The sequence below is a fragment of the Engystomops pustulosus genome, chromosome 4, assembly GCF_040894005.1.
Source record: "Engystomops pustulosus chromosome 4, aEngPut4.maternal, whole genome shotgun sequence".
Taxonomy (NCBI): Eukaryota; Metazoa; Chordata; class Amphibia; order Anura; family Leptodactylidae; genus Engystomops; species Engystomops pustulosus.
This window is the reverse complement of record NC_092414.1, coordinates 11,443,525-11,464,148: the sequence shown is the minus strand read 5'-3', so window position 1 is coordinate 11,464,148 and position 20,624 is coordinate 11,443,525. Positions and strand designations below refer to the sequence as shown.

Here is a 20,624-nt window from a genome sequence, read left to right as displayed (position 1 = left end):
TCACAGGCACAAGGCAAAGGACAGAGCTTTCTCGACGGCATAGAAAAGGGCCAGCACCAATCTGCGGTGATCTGACCCTCTAAATCTTCTGAAGCTGACGAGCGCGCCCTAGGAGATTGGAAGCCACGCGCACGACCGCCGAACGGGAAACAGGAACGGGTAGGGGTGAGAGAGCACGACCCGTGACAATTCCTATATGCGAGCAGGGATGCTCCTCATGGGTGGAGCTAGATGGTGACATCAATAGGTCATCTCTCCCCCTAGGAATTCTATGGGTTAGCATAGTATAGCTTCACCCTTATGTCAGTCTTTAAGCCATCTGTGGTGGCTACCCTGTGGACTTGTATAAATTCAATGTGTACGTATAGGATGTATGGGGACAAAGAGGGTCTGGGTAGGTTCGTTTGCTTCTTCTGTGCACCGGGTGATGTTGTCCTGGGTCATGGCGCCTCTAAAAGGAGTAACGTGGCCACTTTCTGAGTCACCTCATAAGTGATGATTCATCCCGGCTTCCTGTTGTCTCTCTATGTTCCAGTTCACATCTAATCACCGACGCTTGTTTCCAGCTTAAACGCATTTTCCTGATAATTGATGCAGGCAGGATGTGTGACCCTGTAATGGTAGTGTTACGCTGCCCGCCTTCCACCTACTGAAGGCACTCTGTGACCCGCTAGACACAACCTGAGAGCCCTGCCACAACAACTATTGTAAAACGCCCACCCGACAATACACATCCTGCACCCACTACTATATATAACTCATCGTCCACCTTACAAGACAACCAATCACAGCGCACCACAGCACATAGCGCCGTCTACTTCATCTACACAACCCTCGACAACTCAGCAACGAACCCCATCAACCAACAACACACCTTCAGGGTACAACCACGTACTATAACACAACCTGTCACCTAGCGTCATATAGATACCCACCTGCTGGGTAATGAAGACCTCCCACATGACTGACCACCAAGGACTAGAAACACATCATGGAACCATCACTAGGAAACAACCATCGTCATACAGGTGAATGCAACCATCTAGGACTGAGACTCATCCACCAAGTAGTATAATACAATCCTTCTCCTACAACTTTACCCTAACAACCACAACTATAACCATTCACCATATGACTGGTACACAACTATCCACCATATGGACTATAGTCATCAACCATCCACCATATGGACTACAATAACCAACCATCCACCAGATGACTGATACACAACCATCCACCATATGACTGGTACACAACCATCCACCATATGGACTACAATACTCAACCATCCACCCTATGACTAGTATACAACCATCCACCATATGACTGGTACACAACCATCCACCCTATGACTAGTATACAGCCATCCACCATATGACTGGTACACAACCATCCACCATATGGACTATAGTCATCAACCATCCACCATATCGCCCTTCCCGTCCCAGTCCAGGTGGTGTCCACCTTTAAATATCTGGGAGTCCAGGTGTCACGCAAGGTACAGGCATATACAGAGCTAAACATCACACCCCTGATAGCTGCAACGGAATTGCGCCTAAAAGCCTGGTCCACTCTCCCCTTGTCCCTATACGGGCGTATTAATATATTCAAAATGATCTTCCTCCCCAAATTTCTATACCTTTTTCATGCTTGTCCTATACTACTCCCTAAGAGCCTGTTCAAACGCTTAGACGGCATTCTCAGGTCCTTCTACTGGCAGAGTAGCGCCCCGCGATTCAGTCTAGCGCTGCTTCAGGCTCCCAAGTCTAGGGGTGGACTGGCTGCCCCGGATCTGTATCTTTATTACCTGGCTTCCCAGCTAGTATATGCCCAGTGGTGGATAGATATAGACATGGGTAATGCAGCTACTGCACTGGCTGGTGCCCTGGTCGGTTCCTACGAGGCCCTTACAAACCTGCTGTACAGGTATAAGTCCCCATCTGATACCCCACTCCCCCTACGTACGGTAGCGGTGTGCTGGCGTAGGGCACAATCCCTGGTAGAGCTAAACAGCCCCCCCCCTCTCTCGCCTAGGACTCCATTGTGGCTCAATCCGTGGCTCTCTCACTTCCTCTCCCTCCCGGGCTGGACAATGTGGGGGGCGGCGGGGGTGAAATTTGTAGGCCAGCTCTTATCCCCGGAAGCAGAATTACTCAGCTTTAACGAGATAAGGGAGAGACATACTGTACCCAATACGGCCAGCTTCCATTACACGCAATTGCGACACGCATTCAAAGCCCAATTCGGCTCCTTCGGCCTGACAGTGAAATTCTCCAAACTAGAGACTCTGATGAGTACCCCGGACCTCCCTAAGCCACTCACTCAGTGCTATGCTCTCCTACAAGAGCAAAAGTCCAGACCGTTTGATAGAGCCTGTGAACGCTGGAGACAGGATATCCCTGACCTGTCGGATGATGACTGGAGGGAGGTCGAACTGTCCTACTTCACATCTGTAGTGAGTGCGAGGGACTTCCTGATCCAATCTAAATTCCTCCATAGAGTATATTTCACCCCTGCTAGACTATTTCGCATGGGAGCAATGCCCAATGATCTTTGCTTTCGCTGTCAGGCTGAAGTCGGATCCTTCCTGCATTGTGTCTGGTCCTGCCCTAGGGTTCTTGTCTTCTGGTCCGAAGTGCTGGAGTTCCTAAATGTACACTTTGATTTCCCACGATTACTGTCTCCCTCTGTGTGTCTCCTCGGTATCATAAATGAAGTCATCAATGGCCACTATGACAAAATTTTCTTTAGGTTTGTATTATACTACGCCCGAAAAGTGGTGGTGATGACCTGGAAGGACCAGGAGCCCCCTCCATTAAAAAGATGGATATTACTTATTAACAGCGTCATTCCTCACTACCGGTCCCTGTGTGTCAACCATCACCACCATCTGCACCAGGGAGCTCCCGACCTTCCACCAACAGTCAGGACTCTAATCTCTAAGCCAAAGAAGGCAACACAAGCAAAGAGTCTCTCTCTCTCTCTCTCTCTCTCTCTCTCTCTCTCTCTGGAGGACCAAGACCATACAGGCAAAACACAAACTGTGCTATACCACAAACTCATGTAATACTTCATTTCCCCTTTGAGGGCATTGTAGAGGTAAATGAACGCCTTCTACAAGGAGTTTTTCTCCCTCTTTCTGGAGGACCTAACTTGTACAATTGTACCTGCTACATAAAATATCTCCGGACAACCCAGCATGAATAACTGTGTAATACCTCATTTCTCCTGTGGAGGCACTGTGGGATGAGTGAACACCTGTTACAAACACTGCCTCTCTCTCTTTGGAGGCCCCGGCTTGTCCAGGTTTTACATGAACTGTGTAATACCTCATTTCCCCTGTGGAGGCACTGTGGGATAACTGAAAACCCTCTGGCAGGCTTTTGCCTTGCAGATATTACCCTGTGATTATGTAATTATCCTGTGACCGCTCTGAACAGAAGGGATTGAGCACAATGGACGTCCTCTGTAAGCAGCCCAGCCTACAGTATTAGAATATCTCATTTCCATTAGGTAAATACCATTGAGCGCGGTCCAAGTACCACCCCCGACCCAATAGAGTGGTGCCAACCTGTTGTGCTGCTGCGGGGCTCCTGCGGAGAAGCTAATCAGCTTCATTTATAAAAATGGGAGCGCAGGACTGAGTGCGACGCGGATGCCAGCTCCGGAGCACAAAAACAAGCGCACGGCCAAGAGGAGACAACCGTGCCCGCATCCTCCACCTAATTACAGGAATTCATGCTGCAATGTAGATCCCACAAGCATAATGAGAGCACGTGGCACGGTGCCCGCAGCCTAGGTATATGGGCACGGACACAGATGTGAGCAGGTGCGGGTTTAGTGGCCTCTAAATCTGAAGTGTTTCCGCAGATCTGGAGGACAAATCCTTAAAGACGTCTTAAAGGGAACCTGTCGCCAAATCATCACAAGTCCTTTAGCCTCTTAACATTAGCAAACTGTGCACCATGCATATATCTGATCAATGAATTCTCAGCAGCTTGCATGGACTTCTGTAACTCATGTATGTAGACAGTGACTGCACCGGCAGCAGAATAGTGAATGCAGCTGTTGGGCATAATACAGGATGAGTGATTATACATGTAGGTGTAGTATAGTGGGTGCAGGTAGACATCAGTGAGGTCTCGGACTACTGATGGGGTTAAGGCGGCTTAGTATGGAGCAGCTGGAGAGCGGCTTGTGAGTGGAGTATGGGGTCTGTATCCGGGGATTATCCCTGCGGCTGCTGGATACGGAGCAGAGATTACCAGTCGTGGATCCGGTGTTAATAACTCGGGATGATACCTGTTTCATAAGAGGCTTCGGAGCCGGATCTCCCGTGAAGGTGACTGTCTGGTAGATTCCGCCTCCTCCTGACGTCCAGCAGGTTTCATCCCGCAAATCATCAGCGTTACCTAAACCCTCCCGGCCCCTTGGCTTATTAGTCTCATTTGCATAAGCAAATTAGGCTGCATTGTACTTGTGCAACATTGGATCTATCCTAATTAGACGGGGGACGTGTGGTCCCTCTTTATTGGGGGGGGGGAGGGGGGGAGGTGACAGTCTGCGCTTCACTTCATCAGGGCTTTCCCTTCTCGCTTCATTAAACTTTGTGGTAATACCTGCAGGATCATTGGAAATAATGGGGCTCATTAAAAGGGCTGTGCAGAATTTAAAGCGACTGTAGGTTTTAGAGACCTTGTCTAATATGAAGTTCCTGTGGCTGTGCTAAACAAGTATTATGAGGTCACTTTGAGGCACTGTGACTACTTTGAGGATACTATAGGGCACTGTGACTACTGTGAGGATGCAAAAGGGTACTGTGACAACTGTGAGGATACTATAGGGCACTGTGACTACTGTGAGGATGCAAAAGGGTACTGTGACAACTGTGAGGATACTATAGGGCACTGTGACTACTGTGAGGATACTATAGGGTACTGTGACAACTGTGAGGATACTATAGGGCACTGTGACTACTGTGAGGATACTATAGGGCACTGTGACTACTGTGAGGACACTATAGGGTACTGTGACTACTGTGAGGATACTATAGGGTACTGTGACTACTGTGAGGATAATATAGGGCACTGTGACTACTGTGAGGATAATATAGGGCACTGTGACTACTGTGAGGATACTATAGGGTACTGTGACTACTGTGAGGATAATATAGGGCACTGTGACTACTGTGAGAACACTAAAGGGCATTGTGACTACTGTGAGGATACTATAGGGTACTGTGACAACTGTGAGGATACTATAGGGCACTGTGACTACTGTGAGGATACTATAGGGCACTGTGACTACTGTGAGGACACTATAGGGTACTGTGACTACTGTGAGGATACTATAGGGTACTGTGACTACTGTGAGGATAATATAGGGCACTGTGACTACTGTGAGAACACTAAAGGGCATTGTGACTACTGTGAGGATACTATAGGGTACTGTGACTACTGTGAGGATACTACAGGGCACTGTGACTACTGTGAGGATAATATTGGGCACTGTGACTACTGTGAGGATACTACAGGGCACTGTGACTACTGTGAGGATAATATTGGGCATTGTGACTACTGTGAGGATACTACAGGGCACTGTGACTACTGTGAGGTTACTAAAGGGCCTTGTGACTACTGCGAAGATATTATAGGGCGCTGTGACAACTTTGGGGATAATATAGGGCACTGTGACTACTGTGAGGATAATATTGGGCACTGTGACTACTGTGAGGATAATATAGGGAACTGTGACTACTGTGAGGATACTACAGGGCACTGTGACTGCTGTGAGGATACTATAGGGCACTGTGACTACTGTGAGGATACTACAGGGCACTGTGACTACTGTGAGGATAATATTGGGCACTGTGACTACTGTTAGGATAATATAGGGCACTGAGACTACTGTGAGGATAATATAGGGCACTGTGACTACTGTGAGGAGAATATTGGGCACTGTGACTACTGTGAGGATACTATAGGGCACTGTGACTACTGTGAGGATACTACAGGGCACTGTGACTACTCTGAGGATAATATTGTGCACTGTGACTACTGTGAGGATACTACAGGGCACTGTGACTACTCTGAGGATAATATAGGGCACTGTGACTACTGTGAGGATAATATTGGGCACTGTGACTACTGTGAGGATAATATAGGGCACTGTGACTACTGTGAGGATACTATAGGGAACTGTGACTACTGTGAGGATAATATAGGGAACTGTGACTACTGTGAGGATAATATAGGGCACTGTGACTACTGTGAGGATAATATAGGGAACTGTGACTACTGTGAGGATAATATTGGGCACTGTGACTACTGTGAGGATAATATAGGGAACTGTGACTACTGTGAGGATAATATAGGGAACTGTGACTACTGTGAGGATAATATTGGGCACTGTGACTACTGTGAGGATAATATAGGGAACTGTGACTACTGTGAGGATAATATAGGGAACTGTGACTACTGTGAGGATAATATTGGGCACTGTGACTACTGTGAGGATAATATAGGGAACTGTGACTACTGTGAGGATAATATAGGGCACTGTGACTACTGTGAGGATAATATAGGGTGCTTTGACTACTGTGAGGACACTATAGGGCACTGTGACTACTGTGAGGATAATATAGGGAATTGTGACTACTGTGAGGATAATATAGGGCACTGTGACTACTGTGAGCATAATGTAGGGCACTGTGACTACTGTGAGGATACTATAGCGCACTGTGACTACTGTGAGGATGGTATAGAGCAATGTGACTACTTTGAGGATACTATGGGACGCCGTTACTACTGTGAGGGCATCAAGTAGTTCTATGAGGGCACTATGTAGCTTGGTGACCTCATTTTAGGACAATAGGTGGCTTTTGACTTGCATTGCAGAGATTAGGGCACAGCAGTGTGAGGAAGCACCAGAAGTGCACTACAATCCTGGGCTATGAATCCATTTTTTCCCCAGTTTTTACTAGAACTGAGTTACTTAACATCAAATGACACCCTCAGTGCTGCCCCCAGTGGAGATTTACAAGAACTGCAGGGATTATTCATGTTTCTGGCTGGAAGCTCCACTTGACAGATTGAATCTATAAGATACGAGGACAGCGCCGCTAAATATACAATTACACATAACAGGCGCCATTGAAGAAGATGTTTATGGCTTCCAAACTACAGGTTGTAAAAGGCAAGCACCCTGCTGAAGACCCGGCTGTGAAGCGTGGCGCAGGGTTCGCTGCCGCTGGCACATTGTCACAGAGTTTAGGGCATGGATGTAACAAGCTCTGGTACAAGGGCTGAATACACATCCGCTCTACTGGCTCCATGCTCGGCGGCCCCCTTTGGCAATTAATGCACTTGGATGACAAATCATTAGCTGGGGTTGGCACAGTGTGGCGGTATTATCCAACGGAGGGAGGGAGGATCTCGACTGGAAGCCTTTATGGATCCCAGAGTCTCCACTGACAAGCAATACCTTGTTGTTACATATTCTGCTTAAAAATGATACCCCCTTGAAGTTGTGAATGGGCACAAAGCAATATGGGGGAACCCCGGTGCCAGCTTTCAGGCTCTCAGCCCTTGGAGCTAAACCAATTAAGCTCCGGCTCTGGGTTTGGTGGATTTGCCAAGAATAGTGTCAATACATCATTATTATGGAGCAGAACTAGTTATGTCCTGTATAATATATAGACTCCATGGTATGTATGATATAGAGGGCTCTAACCGGGCTGGAGGTGCTAATGGAAGTGCAGAGACAGCTGAGGTTGCCATCTTTTTAATCAATGGTTGGCATCTAAGATTCATCAATCAAATGAGCCAAGGAACCAGCGAAGAACCAGGAATGGCACCTCAAAGAAGCAGAAGATGCCCCTGCATTAGGGTATGGAATATATATTGGTAGCTACCACAAGCTTTCCAGTCCCAGAAGATACTAGCACCTTAGGGGATATGTGGTAGTAGCTGCCAGAACCAGAACGTACAAAAACCTTAGGGTAGGAAATATGTGGTGGCTGGTGCCAGTCCCAGAAGATGTCAGCATCTTAGATTGGAGAATATGTTCTAGAAGGTAGTGTCCAAAGTAGAAGATATTCACTCCTTAGGATAGGAAATATGAGGAAGCAGGTTCCATCATCTGACAGGATCAGCACCTGAAGCTGGAGAATATGTGGTAGAAGCTTGTGGCACCAAAAAGTATAGGAACCTTTAGAGTAGCAAATGCGTTGGGAGGTTCTAACCCTAGAAGGTATCGGAGTGATGTGGTTGAAGTTGCCATCTTCAGAAGATATGAGCACCTTAGAATTTGTGCTAGCAGGCGTCGGAAGTAGAGGATATTAGCACCTTAGGATAGTAAATATTTGGTATCAGCTGAAGGCTCTAGAAGATATCAGGACTTTCGGAGAAGGGAATATGTGGTGGCAGGTTCCAGACCCTTACATTATTAAAAATATAGTAGAAGGTGCCAGCATCGGAAGTTATCATGAGCTTAGGAAAGGAAACATGTGGTGGCAGGTTCCAGCCCCAGAAGATATCTACACCTACAGGTTGGAAATATGTGGTGGCAGGTGCCAGTCCTAGAAGATATCAGCAACTAAGTATATCAATGACTTATTTTGGGGTATATGAGGTAGGTGCCATTATCGGACAGGATCAGTATCTGAAGTTGTGGAGTATGTGGAAACTTCTGGCACCGAAAAGTACAGGAACCTTAGAGTAGGGTCCTAACCCTAGAAGATATCAGGGTGATGTGGTTGAAGCTAAGATAGCAGAAGCCAAGGGTAGGAAATGTGTGATGGCAGGTCCCAGCGTCAGAAGATATCAGCACCTTTGGGTAAGAAATATGGGGTGGAAGGTGACAGCGCGAGAAGATATACTCACTTTCCGGTCGGAAGCACGTGGTGGCAGGTTCCAGCTCGTAAACGATGTGGTGGCAGTCACCAGAAAGTATCAGGACCTTCAGGTAGGAAATATGTGGTGGCGGGTTGTCACCCTAGAAGGTATCAGGGTGATGTGGTAGAAGCTTCCATCATCAGAACCTAAGGGTATGAAATATGTGGTGGCAGGTGCCAACCCCAGAAGATACCAGCACTTTAGGATAGTAAATATGTGTCGGCAGGTGGGCTGATGAATTTTCCACGCTGTGTTTTTTCCTCTCTCTCCGGTGGCAGAGGCAGTGGGTGATATCAGGAGGTTTCTCGTGGTGCGGTGGTTCTATATATTTATGATGTGGCTGGTTCCTCAATCTTGATCATTCACCCTCATCCGGCTCATGAAGGTTCTCCTCGGGGCCTGGTACCTCCAGTTGAGCGCTCGTATAAGATGAAGGTGACCACCATGATGTCATCGAGGACCCACCCGAACACCTACGCCCCCAACCACATACTCTACATACTCCTCAAAACATTCCATCCTGTAGTACCATCACAAGTACGTAGATGATGGATCTGTAAGACTCTTTACGTTCTTCTGTCTTGTCTCCACAGTCGGAGGTGTCATGGATTCCCAACAAGCATTACTCAGGAATTTATGGGCTCATGAAGCTGGTCCTTACCAAGACCCTCCCTGCCAGCCTGGAGCGGGTCATCGTCCTGGACACCGATATCACCTTTGCCACAGATATTGCCGAGCTTTGGGCCGTCTTTCACAAGTTCAAAGGTCAGATGCTGATTTATTGTGTTATTTATGGCTTATTACCTATCTATGTACCTGAAACCACATATCAATCTACATATATGTCAGGGGTGTAACTAAGTCCACCCGCAGACTAGAACCCAAAACTCATCAGACCCAAGTCCAGTCTCTTAAATTCATCAGACCCAAGGACAGTCTTTAAATTAATCAGACCCTTAAAAACCTGTAAGACCTGTAAATTGACCCAAGAGCAGATTCCTGAATTCATCAGACCCAAGACCAGATCCCTGAATTCATCAGACCCAAGACCAGATCCCTGAAATTATAAGACCCAAGACCAGATCCCTGAATTCATCAGACCCAAGACCAGATCCCTGAATTCATCAGACCCAAGACCAGATCCCTGAATTCATCAGACCCAAGACCAGATCCCTGAATTCATCAGACCCAAGACCAGATCCCTGAATTCATCAGACCCTAAATTTGAAAGCCCTAAATTTGAAATCCTAAATTTACCAGACCCAAGACCAGATCCCTGAATTCATCAGACCCAAGACCAGATCCCTGAAATTATCAGACCCAAGACCAGATCCCTGAATTTAATAGATTTAATTCATAAAACTCCAAAAGACCAGACCCCTGAATTCATCAGAACCAAAAACAGTCCCCTAGATTCACCAGACTCAAGAACAAACCCTTAAACGTATCAGTCGCCTCAATTTATAAGACTCAAGAACACACTCCTAAATTCGTCAGACTGAAGAACAGACCCAAAATGTAATCACAAGATCAGATCCCTATAACCATCAGACCCAAGACCAGATTCCTGAATTCATCAGACCCAAGGCCAGATTCCTGAATTCATCAGACCTAAGAGCAAATCCCTGAATTCATCAGACCCATGAAGATTCCTAAATATATTAGATGCCTTAATTCATAAAACTTCAAGAGACCCGGCCCCTAAATTTATCAGTCACCTTAATTTATAAGACCCAAGAACTCACCCCTAAATTCATCAGACTCAAGAGCAGATACATAATTTAATCAGAAGTCTAGACCGCTAAATCTGTCTTCAGGTCTATCGATCTGTCTGTCTCTTTGATCTTTTCTGGGGGGTTTGGACTGTACAAGACTTCTTAAAGGGCAGGTGGTGTTGGCTGCACACTGCGCCCTTGGAGTGTTATTAGGCTCGTGCAGTACACATGTAGTAGGTGATGTCGTGAGCGTTCCTCCGTGTAGCAGTGATGTGGTGTGAAGGTCAGCACCTCTGTGATCAGTGTTCTCCTCCCGGACGGTAAAGGCCAAGAGCTGACGCCTCCTAATGAGACATGAAAAACATGATTCACTTCTATCACATCACAACTGACCGGACCTCCCGCCGCTTCTAGAACCTTCTGTACAGAAACTTACTGATCCAGATGAGTGAGAGAGAAAAACTATTTCTGGAACAGAAATTCCCAGTAGACTCTTTCTGTAACCTTTTATCTGTTTCATGGAAAGATGGATAATAACTAGAACCCCATTACCTGTCCATGAGGGTCTCAGGAAGATAGATAGATAGATAGATAGATAGATAGATAGATAGATAGATAGATAGATAGATATGAGATAGATATGAGATAGATAGATAGATAGATAGATAGATAGATAGATAGATAGATAGATATGAGATAGATAGATAGATAGATATGAGATAGATAGATATGAGATAGATAGATAGATATGAGATAGATAGATAGATATGAGATAGATAGATAGATAGATAGATATGAGATAGATAGATAGATAGATAGATAGATATGAGATAGATAGATAGATAGATAGATAGATAGATAGATAGATAAATAGATATGAGATAGATAGATATGAGATAGATAGATATGAGATAGATAGATATGAGATAGATAGATAGACAGGAGATAGATAGATAGATAGATATGAGATAGATAGATAGATAGATAGATAGATAGATAGATAGATAGATAGATATGAGATAGATAAATATGAGATAGATAGATATGAGATAGATAGATAGATAGATAGATAGATAGATAGATATGAGATAGATAGATAGATAGATAGATATGAGATAGATAAATATGAGATAGATAGATATGAGATAGATAGATAGATAGATATGAGATAGATAGATAGATAGATAGATAGATATGAGATAGATATGAGATAGATAGATAGATAGATATGAGATAGATAGATAGATAGATAGATAGATAGATAGATAGATAGATATGAGATAGATAAATATGAGATAGATAGATATGAGATAGATAGATAGATAGATAGATAGATATGAGATAGATAGATAGATAGATAGATATGAGATAGATAAATATGAGATAGATAGATATGAGATAGATAGATAGATAGATAGATAGATAGATATGAGATAGATAGATAGATAGATAGATAGATAGATAGATAGATAGATAGATATGAGATAGATATGAGATAGATAGATAGATAGATAATGGATAGATAGATAGATAGATAGATAGATATGAGATAGATAGATAGATAGATAGATAGATAGATAGATAGGAGATAGATAGATAGATAGATAGATAGATGATAGATAGATATGAGATAGAGATGAGATAGATAGATAGATAGATATGTGATAGAAATAATATAGATAGATATGAGATAGATAGATATGAGATAGAGATAGATAGATAGATAGATAGATATGAGATAGATAGATATGAGATAGAGATAGATAGATAGCTGGTCCGCAGGAACGCTGCTCACAGCCTTATAGTAACTTCAGGCTGGGCTGGTAAAGATGGAACCGAGTCCGGACAGTGGCCCTCTGCTCTGGGGCTTAGCGGCCTGAGACACCTCAGCTTCCTGGTAGTGTAACAATGGCTCCTGCAGCACAGACAGGTTCTTCTCTGTCCTCTGCTTCCTGATAGTGTAACAATGGCTGCTGCAGCACAGACAGGTTCTTCTCTCTCCTCTGCTTCCTGATAGTGTAACAATGACTCCTGCAGCACAGACAGGTGCGGCACTCTCCTCTGCTTCCTGGTAGTGTGACACTGACTCCTGCAGCACAGACAGGTGCTGTACTCTCCTCTGCTTCCTGGTAGTGTGACACTGGCTCCTGGAGCACAGACAGGTGCTGTACTCTCCTCTGCTTCCTGGTAGTGTGACACTGGCTCCTGCAGCACAGATAGGTGCTGCACTCTCCTCTGTTTCCTGGTAGTGTAACAATGGCTCCTGCAGCACAGACAGGTGCTGTACTCTCCTCTGCTTCCTGGTAGTGTGACACTGACTCCTGTAGCACAGACAGGTGCTGCTCTCTCCTCTGCTTCCTGGTAGTGTGACACTGACTCCTGCAGCACAGACAGGTGCTGCACGCTCCTCTGCTTTCTGGTAGTGTGACACTGGCTTCTGCAGCACAGACAGGTACTGCACTCTCCTCCGCTTCCTGGTAGTGTTACACTGACTCCTGCAGCACAGACAGGTGCTGCACTCTCCTCTGCTTCCTGGTAGTGTAACACTGGCTCCTGCAGTACAGACAGGTGCTGCACTCTCCTCCGCTTCCTGGTAGTGTTACACTGACTCCTGCAGCACAGACAGGTGCTGCACTCTCCTCTGCTTCCTGGTAGTGTAACACTGGCTCCTGCAGTACAGACAGGTGCTGCACTCTCCTCCGCTTCCTGGTAGTGTGACACTGACTCCTGCAGCACAGACAGGTGCTTCACTCTCCTCTGCTTCCTGGTAGTGTTACACTGACTCCTGCAGTACAGACAGGTGCTGCACTCTCCTCTGCTTCCTGGTAGTGTGACACTGACTCCTGCAGCACAGACAGGTGCTGCACTCTCCTTACACTGGCTGCAGAGAGCACAGAGCACAGAAGTGTGAGGAAGCAATCCTGGAATATATGTCACACTCTGTCCTGTATGTCGGTGGGAATGTGTTGTGCAGGGCGCAGGATAGATCCATTCATCAGGGTTTTTTTCCCCCGCTAAATGCAAAACCGGAGTGAAAGTCGAATTGTCATCTCTCCACCCTCACTCTTCCAGGTCATTTCATTTCTTTGCTTCCGTCCTTCACGGAGAGTCCCCGGACCACATCTTCGCCCTATCAGTGCCTCCGCCTCCGTGCCGTACACGGAATTAGAGATCAGCCGGAGGAGGATGTGATCGGATTCACAAATCTTGTGTCAACGTCTATGATGATTCCTCACCACATGGTGCAACGCTCTGCGGGGACAGAACAAAGCGTCACACTATCTATGGACGGAGATAATCAAGAATAGCTTCTAGATATCCTCCGATATCTATCTATCCGATAGTTACACTATCTGTCTACGTATCCGTGTGATATCTGTAGGAAAGTTGCGATAATTGAGACCCTGCAGTCTCCTCGTATTAGGAGATCACTTGCGCTCTCACAGTCAGGCCATTAGAATTAGATAAATGCAAGGGTAACTATAGGGCCCACAGTGTCAGGGGCCCCGGTATGCAACCTGACACTGGAGGATGTGGCATGTGCACCATTATATACATCCTATGCTGCACATTGTACATAACGGGGGTCATTTAATAAGGGCCCGATTTGCGTTTTCCCGACGTGTTACCCGAATATTTCCGTTTTGCGCCGATTTTCCCTGTATTGCCCCAGGATTTTGGCGCATGCGATCGGATTGTGGCGCATCGGCGCTGGCATGCACGCGGCGGAAATCGGGGGGCGTGGCCGAACGATAACCCGCACGGGCCATACTTACATGCACCACGATGAAGACGATGAACTCCGGGGCACCTCGGCGGACTTCGGCGTAGCAGCGCCACCTGGTGGACATCGGGCGCAGGACCTTCATGAATCGCCGGAAGACCCGAACGCTCGTCAGAGAAGGCGCCGCTGGAACGCGAATGGACCGGGTAAGTAAATGACCCCCAATATGTTTATAACATATACTGTATGTGATCATATATATATATGAGATAGATAGATAGATATGAGATAGATAGATAGATAGATAGATAGATAGATATGAGATAGATAGATAGATAGATAGATAGATAGATATGAGATAGATAGATAGATAGATAGATATGAGATAGATAGATAGATAGATATGAGATAGATAGATAGATAGATAGATAGATATGAGATAGATAGATAGATAGATAGATATGAGATAGATAGATAGATAGATAGATAGATAGGAGATAGATAGATAGATATGAGATAGATAGATAGATAGATAGATAGATAGATAGATAGATAGATATATGATAGATAGATAGATAGATAGATAGATAGATAGATAGATAGATAGGAGATAGATAGGAGATAGATAGATAGATAGATAGGAGATAGATAGATAGATATGAGATAGATAGATAGGAGATAGATAGATAGATATGAGATAGATAGATAGATAGATAGATAGATAGATAGATAGATAGATAGATAGATAGATAGATAGATAGATAGATATAGAAGCATGCTTGAAAAAGGTGGATACACTGAAACATCGCATCTGAAATAAAGATCACCCTGATTTAAAATCTACCTACTGGAGTGCTGCTGCCTTCCTTGTATATACCACTTGGTCCTTGCCACGGACATCCAGATTTTTGCACCCAGGCCTCCCGGTTGTGCTGCCTTGGACTTCTCTTGTTTTAGATAGATAGATAGATAGATATGTGATAGATAGATAGATAGATAGATAGATAGATAGATATGATATAGATAGATAGATAGATAGATAGATATGAGATAGATAGATAGATAGATAGATATGAGATAGATAGATAGATAGATAGATAGATAGATAGATAGATAGATAGATATGAGATAGATGGAGCATTACGAATGAGGCCTCAGAGTCTCCGTTTTGGACAATATTATTCCAGTCATAGATCCCATCGATCACGGTTTCACTCTGGATTTGTCACTTAGCACCTCCTCTCCATCCATCATCCTATGGGCATCACCTCGGCACCTCGCTGCTGGCGTCCATCTATCAGCCTCAGTCCATTATCCAGATGGCGCGGGCAGCGCAGCGAGACTCATATGACGGGGCGGAGGGCGCAGCGTACACCCCGCTCTGATATCCCAGCGACGTCTCATAAATAATCTCTAGAATAAAACAGATATATGTGAGGAAATTCCCACAATCCGTCTTGTTATAGAATATTCTGTCATCGGATGTGTGAGCTGCTATTTGGATGTTCCCACCTCAGTTTAATATTACCTCATAGTGTAATTGTTAATGAAATCCGTAGACGTGAAGAGAAATGACCAATGAGAGAGAAGGGAAATATCAGGTGACTATATCAGGTAACCGAATGGTTCTGTCCCAAAATGGCCGACTATCACGAGAGTTCGGCCTACTGATATTTTATTGTGTATACTCTGTCCAGTCAGGAAAACATGACGACAGCATCTGACTACACTTGGTGTGTTTGTAGTCTGTTGCTATGGTGATCAACAAGTTGTCATGGAATACAAGGCCTCTGAAAATCGGGGACTGTCCGAATTTCAGACTCTTGGCAAGAATGAAATACAATACTACAGAATGGGACTACACGGAGGTTGTTTGTAGTCTCTTACTATGGAAACACATGGGTCTGCACATAAGACATATAGGGGGAGATTTATCATCAAGTTTCTGAGGTAAAACTGTTCCAGTTGCCCATGGAAACCAATCAGAACTCAGCTTAAATTTTATAAACAGCTGTGGGAAAATGAAAGCTGAGCTCTGATTGGTTGACATCTCCAACTAGAACAGTTCTGCTCTAAGAGACTTATGATAAATCTCCCCCATACACTCTATGTTAATTAGGACTTGTACTAAAAATGAAGGACAGTCAAAACTTGAGTATGAAACAGATTGAGAATAAATACACGACTGCGAGGGGTTTGTTTGTAGTCTGTCACTATGGAAACTCATTGGCTTGCATTCAAGTTCTAACATTTCAGATAATGGAAACTCCTAATCTAGGAACATGACTATATCATTTGACTACACAGTACTCTGTCACTATGGAGACATGTACATCTGCACCAGAGCTGTATACACATTACAGCAAAGGACACAACCTAAAACACTGCCACTCTGGTCATCAGGCTGTATCTGGTATTGCAACTCATTCATATCAACAATCTATGGGGGCTTTTAAGGACCTTTTCAGAGATTTCTTCCCTATCCCGTGTAAAAAGGAAAAGACCCCTTTATACAAATCCCTTTATGAAAATAATTTATTATTAATGTTGATTTTAGTAAAACAGAGCTCCCTCATGGCTCAATGTATGTGTTTTTATTAAACCGTCTCTGGTGCCTATAGCATCCAATCAATGCACTGCTTAAATTCCTCAAGAGCAGGATTAGAAATGAGAGCAGAGTTGTGATTGGTTGCTATGTTGTTGCTATGTTTTTATGACAGGAGATCGGCCTAGTGGTGGTTACTGGAAAGCACTACGTCTGTGTTATTCAGAGAATGCCCACAATTGGACCGCGTTGGTCACATCGGCGGCCATTTTGTTTATATAGAGACGTGAGCTGCGCAAGTTCTCATTGGTGGGAAGAAAATTTGAGGAAAATATCCAAACTTTTTGGGATAAACTTAGCGTGATATAATATTTTTTGGACAATTCTACATAAACTCCACCCTTCTGTGGCTAAAATCAGAACCCATGGCCTGTATTCCCCTATCTTGGCCACGGGGGTCAGTGTCATTTCGTATCATGGTGTGGCTTATTCCGTCAAGGATGAATTTAGCATATAGGTAGCCTGTGGTGCCAGTGAAGATGGTGATAGTCCAAATGGTCTCCAGTGGGTCCCAAATATCTAAGAAGGGCAGATGGGGGGCAACCAAGCGCTAAACTCTCCAACCTAAACTCGGTTATAGGACCCCCACTCCTCTAGATTTGGCCCACGTCCGATTACTTGTAGATGCAAGGGCGGACCCCTTGTCCGTGTCTCTCTGCAGTTTATATTCATCTGTTCTCTAAAAACTGGTCACTTCGGCGGCCATTTTGTTTATATAGAGACATGAGCTGATAAGTAGAGGAGGAGGTGCCACAATACTGCGCATGTTCTCATTGGTGGGAAGAAAATTTGAGGAAAATATCCAAACTTTTCGGGATAAACTTAGCGTGATATAACATTTTTTTTGTACAATTCTGCATAAACTCCACCCTTCTGTGGCCAAAATCAGAACCCATGGCCTGTATTCCCCTATCTTGGCCACGGGGGTCAGTGTCATTTTGTATCATGGCGTGGCTTATTCCGTCAAGGATGAATTTGGCATATAGGTAGCCTATGGTGCCTGTGAAGATGGTGATAGTCCAAAATGGCCTCAAGGTGGTCCCAAGTATCTAAGAAGGGCAGATGTGGGGCCACCAAGCACTAAATTCTCCAACCTAAACTCGGTTATAGGACCCCCACTCCTCTAGGTGGTCCCAAGTATCTTAGATGGGCAGATGTGGGGCAACCAAGCACTAAATTCTCCAACCTAAACTGGGTTATAGGACCACCACTCCTCTAGGTGGTCCCAAGTATCTAAGATGGGCAGATGTGGGGCAACCAAGCACTAAATTCTCCAACCTAAACTCGGTTGTAGGACCCCCACTCCTCTAGGTTTGGCCCACATCCTATTACTTGTAGATGCGAGGGCGGACCGCTGGTCCGTGTCTCTCTGCGGTGTGTATTCATCTGTTCTCCAAATACCGGCGCTCCCTCAAATGTCAGCGACGTGATTAACGGACTGTCCGGAGGCGCGGTTGGTGGAAAAGCAGGACGCATCTTTTCTTTCTGCTGGAAGAATGACCTATTATTGCTGTCATAATTATGGCTGTGCGAGTGGCGTCCGGTGGCAGAGCGAGTAGATTAAACGCTGCGGTGGTGAATCCTAATGGGGAGATGAAGCCGGTGAGCGCAATGCCGCTTAATAACTCCGAGAAGAGGATTTGAGGCGTTTAACTGGTTTAACGAGACTGTTACATGAGAGATGACGTCGAGTACAGCGCTGGACCGCATCGCTGGAACACGCTCTACATTATTCTCCTTCTTCCACCCCGTGTCAACGAACTTGTTAGACGTTTAAAGGGCCGATACATCTGATTAGAGAGAACAATAAAAAATGTCCTTGTTCTAAAGGTATGTGCCTTCTATTTTTGGATTTGGAATAGAAATGGTTCTAAACATCCTAATTTTGGGCAGTCTCAAAAACTTTTTGTATTGAAGTTTCCCGTAAGAGTTTTAAAAAACGTTTCCCTCAAAGAGCTTGAGGTTGAGTGTTTAAGAATAGTCTTCTCCTGAAGTGATTCTCATAAAGGGTCTCCATTAACTTTTAAGAGAGCTTCAAAAACATTTACCTCAGAGAGCATAAGGTTGAATCTTCAAGAATGGTCCTTCGGTCAAGTTTTTCTCAAAAAGGTTCTCCATAATGTTTTATACGAGTTTCAAAAACATTTCCCTCAGAGAGCGTGTGGTTGTAGTGTTCATGAATGGTCCTCTTCATACAGGTTTTGGATGTAGACTGTAGGCATTCAAAATTATTTACCCTACGAGTTGGGCATCAAGCTCTTACTCTTACATTTGCCCTACAAAGCATGAGTTATCCACCAAGACTGGTTCTCTCGTCGAGTTCTTCCTTTTAAAACGGTCTCCACAAAGTCTTTGGATTTTGACTTTTAGGGTGTGAAAACATTAACACTACAGGACAATCAAATCTGGTCCTCCTCATAATGATCACCAAAAACTTTTTGGATTGTAACAGTAGGGTTCAAAAACCTTCAGCGAATTGGGTTGGTAGATCATGACTGATCCTCTCATCAGTTCCTTCTTTTCGGAAGGGGTCTTCATAAAGTTTTTAGATCTTGACTAGGGGTTGGCTGATCACGAATGGTCTTCTTGTCAAGTTTTTCTTCTTAGAGAGAGAGCGGTAATTCACCACTGACCACAATAATCTCAACTAGCCTTGAAGATTTCGGCTGATTCGAACTGAGGGACCCGAACATTACAAACCCCCCCCCCCCCCCCCCCAACTACCCAACACACAGGATTTCCCTTCCACTATACCTCAAACCCAACTCTCTCGATCTGGTTGATCATGATTTTTTTTCAAGCACAGCGCAACGGCGCCAAAAGTGGTCATACCAGGTACTACACCTCAACCTTTTATGCTCAGACGCAACAATGGACCATCATGGAAACCTTTGAGGAGGTCAAGGACTAGACAAACATTGAGGCTTTCTTCCAAAAACATGCCGTTGAGTGTACGCAGTCCTTGCGCCGCTCCGACCCGTTACGTTGCGATACATTTTTGGCCACCATTGATACATCCATGACTCATCTCCTTTTTTTTTTTTTTTTTTTCGTCCTCATTTGCATATCCCCGATGACGTCATCAGCAGATGACTATCACGTCCCGTCCGCCGGTGACAGATGAGACAATGCGCAGAGTCTTATCTATCCCTCGGCTGCCAAAACGGGAAGGTGACTTTGCTTCTGTGCCGGTTCGTTAAAAAGGGTGTGGTTGCTGTGGCAACGGAACGGAAGGTATCCGGTTGCCATAGAAAAGAAACGACATTAACCCCTCGCGTGCCGGACACTTTCTGTTTCTAGGGATTAGCTCTAAAATTAGCTGAAAGGGAATAAGAGTGAGCGGCTCCGTTGACAACAGATGCATCATGGGATTGTTTTTAGAGGACGGTAATTGGTGATTAATGGAGTGCGGAGGTTTCCGTTCCATTTTATAATCTGCTGCATTGCCGTGTTTTGGGATGAGGTCAGCCAGGAATTTAGAACATTTTCACAGCAGCATTGTCTCCTAAATTTGGGTGAGAACAGTCAAATATGGACTGCAGTACCCAGTTTAGCCACTAGTAGCAGCAAAGAGCAGCACAGAACTTGTATACCATCTACTAACTGTGGGAGGAGCTGTGAAGTGCTCAGAGTTAAAAGCACAGCAGTGTGAGGACACGTCCGCAGTAAAATCCTGGAATAGTAAT

The 20,624-nt window shown here is 44.9% G+C and overlaps 1 protein-coding gene across 1 annotated transcript in view; it reads left to right on the top strand.

Annotated features, from left to right (window-relative positions):
• The window catches only part of LARGE1 (LARGE xylosyl- and glucuronyltransferase 1), a 367,872-nt gene that overhangs the window by 220,358 nt on the left and 126,890 nt on the right, over positions 1–20,624 (top strand). Inside the window, exon 6 of the mRNA XM_072145129.1 lies at positions 9,488–9,659. Within this exon, the coding sequence (XP_072001230.1) occupies positions 9,488–9,659 (172 nt within the window). The remainder of the gene's footprint in view (positions 1–9,487; positions 9,660–20,624) is intronic.